The following is a 10,932-nucleotide window of genomic DNA, read 5'->3' as shown; positions in this document are numbered from 1 at the left end:
GCTTTATTGGTATAAAATATACATGTGCGTGAGATATAACATTATTTTTGTAGATAAATATTTGTGTGACGAGAGATTTAACAAAGCTTCTTTAGGTTAATTATTTAAATAATTGTTAAGTAATTGTTTGTGACCACACAGTAGTTCTTCTTTATAATTGATATGTATAAGTGCTGTAATGATATTAAATGGCCGTAAGCATTGCGCATTTTAATTTCACATTATCTTACTATGTTTAAGTAAGTCTTATTGTATTTCTTTTATTTATATCACAATTTAAAAGATAGCTTACAAATTTCGATTAATTTGATTTGATCGAACATTTCATTGTTCTGTGTTCAAAAATGATTTTGTTCGATTTTTTTTTTTTTGTTTACAGAGACGGTAATGGATTTGTAAAATATCCAAAAATATTTCTGCAGCTGTAAGAGGAACTTTGTAAGGCATTTCAATCAATCAGGCAAAATTGTCTGTTTTTACAGATATCTATCAAGATTTCTTCAGAGAGAAGATGAAATCTTATCATCGTTCGCAAGACAACCGCCTGTTTCCGTGCCCGAATTGTCTCAGCATCTTCACGTGGAAGAGCAGTTTGAACAGGCATTTACGCAGCGAATGCGGCAAGGAGCCGCGTTTCAAGTGTCCATATTGCGAGTATCGTTGCAAGTTCAAATCCGATATGAACAAACACATTCGCAGAATGCACAAGAATTCTGCTGTCTATGTCGTGAACATACCGAGCAATTCTTTCACAGAAGCAAAAGAGTAGCTCGATGTTTTCTTGTTCTTAAAAATTCTTGTAAGTATTTGTTCTTATATCATATCGCTTTTTATGCCATGGTTAACATTTTATATTAGTTGTAGAGCACACACAAAAACAATTACAACAGTCGTTTGCTAAATATAAACTTTTTTGTGTTGATATAATATTTTTACATAAATTGTTTATACTTTATATATAATATTATATACTTTATATATAATATTATCTATATTATAAGTATATGTAATGGACAATTTGTAAATATATTATAAATAAAAGAAATTTCTTTTAGTAACATTGATATTTTGATTTCACTTTCAGAGAGAGAGAGAGAGAGAGAGAGAGTGAGTGAGTGAGTGAGTGAGTGAACATCTGCATTAGCAAAAAGATACCAAAAAAATATAATTATTCTCGTTTTAAGTGTTTCAACTATTGTTGCAAGCGCAAGATGACGTATTACTCTAAGACACTGGAGTGTCAAAAAATGCGTTTGTGTAGATGTGTTTCCAGAACGAATATGGACACTACTACTGTAGCAAACACTTCGCAGCCGTGCGTCTTCTAATCATTAAATATCGAAGGATATCTTCTTTGTTATTTAAAACTTCGTAAATTTTTATATGACATATAAATATCAAACATTTTTCTTCATTTCTCATTTTCATTTGTTTGTCTAATTGTAACACTTTATTCTCGTGTATTGTTAATCGCAATATTATCAATTCAGAGTAAATTTATTACAAATCCTCATGTGATTGAAGTAATCTAATTGTGAGAAATTGTATTTTAAGATATGTTTATACTTTAATTTTTCAGAAAAAAATAATAACGTTTATAAAAAAAATTACACACAGTTTATTTGCTCTCGTGTACAGTTCAGTAAGAAAATTGCATGTTAAATACTGCATGGTAAATGTTTCTGAACACGTTTTTACCTGTGAATATAAAGTATGTTTAAAAATAAAAAAGACAATCTCGTAGGTTTCATGAAAAAAAGAACTGTCACGGAACATAGGATTATATTTGAATTAATCGGATCGTCAAAAATGTTACTTCAATGTGATAATAATAAAATAAATGTTACTTTTATGTAGTGTTGAAAACTTGGATTTGACGCGCGATTCTCGTTCATCTTCTTATTTCTTGACAATCGTTACTCAGAAACTTCTTATCACGGACGATTCATTATCTGTTTCAGATAACAGAATACGCTTCTTCAACACTATACGTTACATCAGATACAAATATCCGTGCCCTACTCCAAATTGCCGGAGCACTTTCGTGTGGAAGAGAAACCTGATAAGCCATCTTCGTTATCAGTGCGGTCAGCTGCCCAGGTTCAAGTGTCCCTACTGCGACTGCAAGTGCAAGTACAAGACCGACGTACGGAAGCACGTACGGGCTAAGCATAAGAATCGTCACGTTTTCGTGATTGACGAAGGCCAATCAGAGAAATCAACGTAGAAAGAAACATTGGTTAAAGATGATTCTAACAAATGCGATCAATAAGGATAATACAGGGTGTGTTTGATGACGTGAATGCATGTTGCGAATCAATAAGTGATGTAATAATCTGGTAATTAATATATGACGCACACGTGCTAGTTCTAAGCGACTAATATATAATATTTTCTCTCGTTTGTGACTAGAACACTACTAATAAAAAATAATAACACTTTATTTTAGTTTTATAATTCCATGTCTCCTTCGTTATAGAAGAATACTATTTTTTACGTGTATATATCCCATATGCATGTCTGATGTAAAAAAAAAAACAAGAAAACAGAACATTTAAAAACTAGTTAAAGAGATGATTTAAAGTATTTTTTGACTATCTACACGCTACAATGCGCTGACATTGTCATATAGTAATTTATATTAATTTTTGATATTCGATGCTCTTGCGGTGTGTTGTAATAATTCCGAAAAATGATTTTCGGGTTAGATCATTTTTATATCAACGTTTCGTAGAAATTTTTTACTTTATCAAGAGCAACACGCAGATGTTCTTTTTTCATAACGCTGGGTTGAGAGGAATGTGGTATAATATTATAGAATTAGATTTATTGCGAGAGCGAGAGCTGATTATTATGTTTGTTATTACATATCGTTCGTCTTGTTATCTGTGGTTTTTTATTTTTTGTGTTCCAGACGTTAAGGTATTGGGAAGACTCTATCCGCGTTTAAAACGAAAAAGAAAGAAGAAGTTCCCATGCCCTCGAGAAAATTGTGTCAGCAGTTATACAGAACAGAAAAATCTGGCAAGGCATTTGAAGTATGAGTGCGGACAAGATCCACGTTTTCAGTGTCCGTATTGCAAGTATTGTAGCAAACAGACGTCGACCATATTTCAGCATATCAGGAGATGGCACACAACTGCAAAAGTTTTTGCTATGGATATTATGTTGGGAACTTGTGTGGGCAAATATGCTTTTTCTTTGTGAGATTTTTTAAGTTTTTTGATAGATTTTTTATGTACGCGTGCTATGCTATGATAAACATAAGATCGAAAAAAATTGGGAGGATAAACGATGTGCCAGCAACTTTCGGTTACTTCCACATGTTCATTCTGTCTTGTATTATTACATGCACGGTTACTTCCACATGTTCATTCTGTCTTATATTATTACATGTACGAGCGCAGTAATACAAATGTAATAAAACTTATCGATTAAATAAAAACAATAATATAATTATAATAAGCAATAATATAATTCTTTCATTGTTTGCTATCTTTAATGTTTTAACAATTTTTTTAAATTTATATTTTTGTTGTTGCAAATACGATTGTGTAAAGATAATTGTAATTGTGTAGTTTTTTTAGATTTAATTTATAAGAAATCTATTTTTTTCCGAAAAGAAACTTGATGTTGACCCGTTAAACATTTTATTGTTCACGATTTCTGATTCTTCTCTCTCAAACTAACGAATTGGGCACGGCACTTTTGCCGATTATATGTTTCAGGACGTTCGAAATGGTATTCTAATTCTTCCCGGGGCTCGAAACCGTATCAGTGCTTGAACTGTCCCAACAGCTATTCGAGCAAGTACCATTTAAAGCGCCACGTGACAAGCGCCTGCAACGGCAAGAAGCCGCGCTACAAATGTCCTTACTGTTCGTATTGTTCGCGATATCCTTCGGACACTTACAAGCACGTGAAGCGTCTGCACGAGAGTTGCGACGTTTTCACCATCGACATAGTGGAAAGGAAGAGTTACTATCCCAAGTACTTTCCCAAGAGTACTTTCTTGTTCGATGATAGGATTTCTGAACATAAATTATTCTAAAAGTCTGAAAATACTTCAAGTTTGAAAATATTTTAGACTTTCATAAATATTATTTGTAAAATCTCTTTGAAAAGTGCGTTTACATTGGAGAATCTAGTGCAATATCTTTTATCTCAAATTTTATCTATTTATTTTATCTAAACGGTATTACAAAACTCTGTTAAATTGTTATTATATCGAGTATCTCATCAAAAATACAATAATTTATTTACTTATTTAGTTGCGATATAATGAGTTTAGGAAACTTCTAAGATTTACAAGTATTACTTGTAAGTATTAAAATATATTAGTTAACCGCTCCTCTTTTTTAAAATCCGATCCCAAGTTATATAATTTAAATCTCTTTTCAAAGATTTATGTGTGTGAAAAAACATCGTTTTTACTTAAAAAAACATACTTGCATTTGAAAAGAGAAATCTGTTAGTGCAATTCGTTAAAAGTAAATTTATGTATGTAAGTGATTTTTTATACATTTATGTATCTATATAATATATATGTACATGCGTAACCTGTAAATAAACGTCACTTGTAAATAAATATAAATGTACGAGCTGTTTTTAATTAGACGTTGAACGTTTATATCCAAATGTAATTTACTTTGCATGTTTGATATTTTGGTTTAAAAAAAATGTATAAAAAATTTCTAGTTTAATTACGTAATGTGTTTTTACATTCTTTTTTTACACAGGATGACTGAAAACGTTGGATCGCGCGCGACGACTTCAATTAAACACGCTATTTTTAAGAACATATTCAAATCAATCTCTCAATGAGAGGCTGTGATTTATTTTCGTAATTTTAATGATCATCTTTTTACAGAGCAGTAGGATGTCCTTAAATCATAAATGATACGTGGACAAAATGACGTGAGTGTAAAAATTTCAGTTGTCCTACTAACTAACGCTATGTGCGCTTTCACACGCTCTATCTTAGTGTTCTTTTGTTCATTACACGATACGTAATCGACTATCGCGCAGTCCATTCGTATGTAGCTTAAAAATACCTTCAATTGCTTTATTTGTTTATTCTGTACTAAAAAAAAACACCGACAGATTCTTAGAATATTTTTTCCATTGGGTTAATTTGCGAATCAACGAATAAGATCCTTTCTAAGTATGTGAGATAGTTTTTGAATACGTGATTAATTTATAAAATTGCTTATTATTCCCTTTGAGTAGTTGTATCTCGTGCGTTAATCATCTGTGGCGTAATTTTAACATATGATTCTGAAACACGTCAGTCTAGCGAAGCAAGATGAGAAATGGGAAGACGAGGAGACAGAGAGTAACTGTCACACCTTAGTGATACATGATTATTCATTGCCAATAATTTTTAAAGTGATTTGGTTCTTTATGTATATTTTTATCGAATATACGAAGAAACACCTCGCAGTTTTACGTTCGAGCTCTTCGAACTGGCGAAACTTTTACAAGAAACATTTTCTCGTGCGTGGTGTGCGTGTTACATAAGAGTGTGAGAGAGAGAAAGAGAGCGAGAGAGAGAGAAAAAGAATTAGACGGATATCGCGAGCGTACCTTTGAAATTTCACTCCTCGCGATCTCGCAGAGACACAAAGATCACAAAGATCGTACTAACCGCGCACTTCCGTATTTTTTTTTCAGCGTTTCTGCAAATGTTACCGCTACCGTGGACGGAAGAGGTGTATCATCCGGGCGGCGAAAATCTGAGGAAAACGAGAACGCGCTTTCCGTGTCCGCGCTGTCGCAAGAGCTACACCACGAAGAGCGCCGTCACGGCCCACTACAAGTACGACTGCGGCAAACCGCCGCGCTTCGAGTGTCCGTACTGCGGCAAACTCAGCAAGAAAAAATTCAACGTGCAGGATCATATCAGGCACAAACATCCGTCGCGACCGATAACCTGCAACACGCTCTTCTAGAACAGATTGCGCGGCCAAAAAATCACTAAGTGTCGACTTTTGACTCGCAATTGATTCAGCTGCTTGCGCGTTTGAGCTTTGCCGCGAATAGACACACACAAGATCCGAGGAAACCGAGGAGTCTTTTGTCTTTTTCGATTTTGTCTGCGTTCTTTCGAGAGGAAGAACGTCGATAGTCTTTCGTACCTGTTTAGGCGATTATCAAATGTTATTTTTTTAGATTCAAACATTGTAGACGAAAATTGAATTTGTTGGAAAACAAAAATATATGTTTTCTAGAGTTTTTACTTTAGTTTCGATTTGCGAAAATTTTATGATCCTTATCAAATGTAGTTTCCTAAAACCGAAGTTTTAAAGGTAGAAGCTATCGATAATTGTGTATCATGTAACAAATATTTACTTATTGTTAGCATGGTACTTACGTAGCTAATTGTCTTGATTGTTTTCTTTTGTCCAATGTGTTTTATGTTACGTGTGAGATTGATGAAATTTAGATTCACTGATCAAACTTAAAAGTGCGATGTAAAATTCATTACAATAGTTACTTTTTGATGAGATGTTAAAAAAATTAAAGTGGCCAACGTATCAAAAGATAGTGACGATATTGAAGAAAAGGAATAATAGTTTAAAGTAATAATTTACTTAGTAATTCGTTCGAAAAGCATATTTTTTTCATCACAAAGAAGCAAACGTACCTATAAATATCAATTATCCGTACTGCCCGGATAGACGATCCCGATTTCTCCACTGCTGCAAACAAAGGGTCAACTTTGTGAATTTTTTTGTGACATCTTCGTGGCGAACTATTAACTGCGTTCTATCTGCGATGTGTGACGTCAAATTCGTCACACACTTTGTCAGAAGGTGTGTCTTTTGTTCCGATCGAAAAAAAAATATGTATAGCTTTTTCTCGGGAAGAAAATGTTCTGACACTCTCGTTTAATGTGACATACGTGACCCTCTGAAATTGCGGCGTTTCGAATCGAGGCGGTATTGTTGTACGTGCGAGGACGCATCTTGTTACCTGAGAATGTACTTAGTCATGTCAAAATAAAACAATAACATACGCCTGTTTTAAAATTAAAATAAAAGTTAAATAAAAAAACCTTTTTACTAGAAGAGGATTTTCCGCTCTTAAACGTCACGCGACTCGAGTTGCAATCTTGTAGAATATTGCGTCTTTGTTTTCATCCATTTTTCTGTCTTTTCTATTTTTCTCTCTATATCTGCGTTTTCTTTATATATACATATATATATATATATATACACACACACATATATTTCTCTTGTGTTTCTCTTCTGACGAATATTCTTTTTGCATGAAATTCTGATGCGTTTATCGTCGGCGAAAATATTTCCGAGACGCAGCGCACGAGCGTTTTCGATCGATGTTGACCGTGTGACGATCTTTTGTAGGTAACAGAGCGCTTTACAACAGCTTCAGTAAATACATGAAGATACGGGATTTGCGGTTCAACTCGGACACCGGCAAGTTTCACTGTCCCAATTGCAACAACGGCTACGGCAGACGAGACACCATGCTCGCTCACTACAGATACGAGTGCGGCAAAGCGCCCAGATACAAGTGCCCGTACTGCAACCTCTGCAGCAAGAAGACTTCCAACGTTTATCAGCACATCAGATCTATGCATCGCGAGAGACCGGTGACGCTCATAAAACTCTATTGAATTCCCGCAACTCAGGTTAACTATTATTGCTTTTGAAAATATCGGATAAACAACGTGAAGGAAACTAACAAGAACAAAGACGGACATAAAACGTTAAAACTCCTTCCGTTCCGCTATTTGCCGAGAAACGGACTGCATCTAACGTCTCAGGGAAATTTCACTAACACGTTTGCGTGATTCTTTGAGTTGTTTGAAAATTTTGATTTTTCAAAAATCGATTACTTCGTCACTATAGTTTTACGTTATACTATACTACGTTATAGTATATTTATCCACGGCGTTTTTGTCATTAGCGTTGTATATTCTGCGATGACGTTCTATTAGTTTTAATATTTATTTATTATTACTAAATGTAACAATTTTATACATATAGAAACATAGATCGAAGTTTATCAGATAATAAGAATCCTAATAAGTTTTTTCGTGCTTTTTGCAAGATTATTGTACATAGATCATCTATTATTATACATCATGTAAAAAATAAAGAACGCACGAAGAGAATCTCTCTATCTTTTATTTACGATAATGCTGCGTGTTACACGTGACATACATATTTGCAGATATGTTTATTATAGGTTTTTTTTTTTCTAGAGGGGTCACAATTTCTTACATTATCTCTCGTCAATTCTCATTCCGTCCTTCCCTAGAATTTTTGTCAAGGTTGGAATCACCGAGAAGTGATTTTTACTTAAAAATTGAAAAAAAAAAAACATCTTAAGAAATTAAATTTTATTTGTTTTAACATGTACAGAGGGGAGGTAAATTTCTTTCACCAAAGATCGTATCACAAAAATTAATTGTCAAATCGAGCGCCGATGTGGAACAATCGAATTGTGAATAAATCTTGTTAGATTTTTTTCAGGCGATCTATAGCTACGTGTATAGGAAGGCCTATCATTATACTAACACGACGAAGAAGTCATCGCCAGCATCAGAAACACGCTGACTACATCCGTTGTGTGGTAATTAAAACACATGTTAGGCAAACACATAAGAATTAATTCACAATATTAATATTATAATTTTAATGCCGAAAAACAGTTCTCGCGCGAGAAATATTCAGGTTACTCAAGAGAGAAACGCGCAGCTCACTCTCGTATCAACTTGCAACAGGTGCTGCTGTATTTAAGTTTTTGTCTTCTCACACACGATCCTTTTTCTTGTTTTTTTTTCTTTTGTTTTTTCATTATTAGCCGTATTATTAGTAACCGTATCAGTAGCCGTGTGCGAACGTGCCGACAATGATTAACACGAGATGACATCGGTTTCAGAATTACGGAGCGACGTACCGGCAATGGACAAGCAATCTCACAATCAGATGATGTCGCGACGATCGCAACAGCAACAGCAGCAGCAGCAGCAGCCGCAACAACGGCAGCATCGATTACGCAAGGCAGTGGAGACCGCGATGGTTTCGTCCATCCGGCATCAGTGTCCAAAGTGCGAGAAATCCTTCTCGCAAAGCTACTCGATGTACCGGCATTATAAATACGAGTGCGACTCGTTGCCGCGTTATCAGTGTCCTTATTGTGGCCACGTGAGCAAATGGTCCCACTCAATCTACAATCACATCCGGAAACTCCATCCGGGACAGCAGGTCACGGTGAACAAGCTCTATTAGTCCTGTGGCAATTGCTCGTGTATGATATTCTAATAAAATATACCAACACGCGATATTATATCAATAAAAGAAAGTGCGAGACACGTGACTTTTGTTTTCCCGAGAAAGAAATGATATTCTGGTTTTGTTTTTCTTTTTCGAACGACATTTGCTTCTCGGTGTTCTGTCGAAGGTTGATCACTCGTATTCTCGGTTTTTCTGCGAAAAGCATATTTTATATTTGATTTGAAAAAATAATGACATCTATTTGAGAGTACGCGCAATAAATATGTTTTTTGAAAATACAGTTTATTTATAATTAATTATAAATAATATTTACCACTATATATAATGTATATACGTGTTTTACTACATGTTATATAAAATACATTATTAATTATTTATTACTATAAAATGTTATTGTACCAATTTACGTTATCACTTACATTTATATTTTAATTTTATGATGTAATATTGAAAAGTTCTGATGAAACACAGAACACAGTTGCATATGACTTGGGTCTCGATCGTTTCTTACTTGTGTACGGGACAAGATCGAAGCAACCTTCGATCGCTCCCGAGAAGAAGGTATCGAGATTCTTTCGCACTAACTTGTTTTCAATTTGCTACTTTTCCCGAATGGTCTCTGTTAGGAAAAACGGTTGCGCGCAACGTTGCTTTAGTATACGACCCTCTTTTCTCTGTTTCTGTTTACAGACTTTAGGCCTATCGTTCTGGAGAAGCATCCCACGCGAAACTCCTGGCACTTGCTCAAACTTCAGACCGCCTTGAACCGGCGCGGTTTTCCATGTCCTAAGTGCGCGCGCGTTTTCCACACTTCGGGCGGTATGAGCCGTCATTACAGGCTGGAGTGCGTCGATCTGCCACGCTTCAAGTGTCCACACTGCGACATGCGTAGCAAGTACACCCAAGCAGTATACCGGCACATCCGAGTGAAACATCAGAACATGGAAAGGCGATTCGTCAAGCTATATTAAAAATACGAGGTCGAAAAGACTGAGATTCAACAAGAGATAAACATATACACTCTACATTACATCCACAGTTTACGTCACAGACTTTTATAAGATTAAAATATTAGACACAAAGAGTGCAACGATTCGCTTAAAAATCATTGAAAAATTTTACAGGCAAATACGATAAAAAATTGTAAAATAATATGTATTATTTCTGTAAAATAAAATGTGTAATATATATGTACACTTACACATATATATAAGTACTATATATATATAATATATATATATATATATATATATATGAGTACTACATACATATATATATATATAAGTACTATTTATATATATGTAAATTATAATATTGTAATTATTATTTATATATATTCTATAAACATGTTTATAAAATAGAAACTAATTTTATGTCTATATTTGATGAAGTAATTTACATAGATAATATATATATGTGTATATATATATACATATGTATATATATATATTATATCGTGATCAGTTTGTTAAAAAAAATTGCAACTTTTTTTCGAAGTTTTCTTATTATCAAAGAAAATAATCAAATAATAAAAACCTAATAATTTTGCATGAATAATACACACAAGTTTCTGTGATAAAATCGCGAATATCTGTACCGCGTTGCGCTTGTAGAATTATAAGTTAAGAGAAATAGAAAGAGATTGTTTTTCGAAAGAAAATGAAAC

The 10,932-nt window shown here is 34.0% G+C and overlaps 2 protein-coding genes and 1 long non-coding RNA gene across 4 annotated transcripts; all 3 read left to right on the top strand.

Annotated features, from left to right (window-relative positions):
* The first annotated feature begins 328 nt into the window (after positions 1-328).
* LOC109856941 lies at positions 329-3,461 on the top strand. The gene is made up of 3 exons (XR_002250439.1): positions 329-799; positions 1,962-2,284; positions 2,915-3,461. It is a non-coding gene; the product is annotated as an uncharacterized LOC109856941 (long non-coding RNA).
* A 1,810-nt stretch (positions 3,462-5,271) lies between these two features.
* LOC109856973 (oocyte zinc finger protein XlCOF6-like) lies at positions 5,272-5,951 on the top strand. Its single transcript, XM_020432767.1, has 2 exons — positions 5,272-5,335; positions 5,674-5,951. Exons 1-2 carry the CDS (start codon positions 5,272-5,274, stop codon positions 5,949-5,951), a joined length of 342 nt encoding a protein of 113 aa, XP_020288356.1.
* An 8-nt stretch (positions 5,952-5,959) lies between these two features.
* LOC109856978 (zinc finger and SCAN domain-containing protein 9-like) lies at positions 5,960-10,438 on the top strand. 2 transcript variants are annotated; one of them, XR_002250445.1, is made up of 2 exons: positions 5,960-9,279; positions 9,957-10,438. XR_002250445.1 is itself a non-coding variant. In XM_020432774.1 (2 exons), the coding sequence occupies exons 1-2, from the start codon at positions 8,895-8,897 to the stop codon at positions 10,029-10,031; spliced, it is 423 nt and encodes a 140-aa protein (XP_020288363.1). In that variant the 5' UTR covers positions 5,960-8,894; the 3' UTR covers positions 10,032-10,438. The 2 variants fall into 2 exon arrangements, 1 of the variants encoding a protein (XP_020288363.1); XM_020432774.1 differs by having other exon boundaries at positions 5,960-9,242.
* Positions 10,439-10,932: the final 494 nt, after the last annotated feature.

The sequence above is a fragment of the Pseudomyrmex gracilis genome, unplaced genomic scaffold (genome assembly GCF_002006095.1).
Source record: "Pseudomyrmex gracilis isolate BER0280 unplaced genomic scaffold, ASM200609v1 scaffold_138, whole genome shotgun sequence".
NCBI classification, from domain to species: domain Eukaryota; kingdom Metazoa; phylum Arthropoda; class Insecta; order Hymenoptera; family Formicidae; genus Pseudomyrmex; species Pseudomyrmex gracilis.
Note: the sequence above shows the minus strand (reverse complement) of the source record. Positions and strands in the feature narration are given on the sequence as shown.

What these genes read in the sequence shown, in the direction of transcription:
- LOC109856978 (XM_020432774.1), top strand. Translation starts at nt 8,895, where the DNA reads ATGACATCGGTTTCAGAATTACGGAGCGACGTACCGGCAATGGACAAG. An exon ending in ATCCGGGACAGCAGGTCACG is followed by an intron (nt 9,243 to 9,956) that starts GTGAACAAGCTC and finishes TTCTGTTTACAG; the next exon opens with ACTTTAGGCCTATCGTTCTG.
- LOC109856973 (XM_020432767.1), top strand. Translation starts at nt 5,272, where the DNA reads ATGATTCTGAAACACGTCAGTCTAGCGAAGCAAGATGAGAAATGGGAA. An exon ending in GGAAGACGAGGAGACAGAGA is followed by an intron (nt 5,336 to 5,673) that starts GTAACTGTCACA and finishes TTTTTTTTTCAG; the next exon opens with CGTTTCTGCAAATGTTACCG.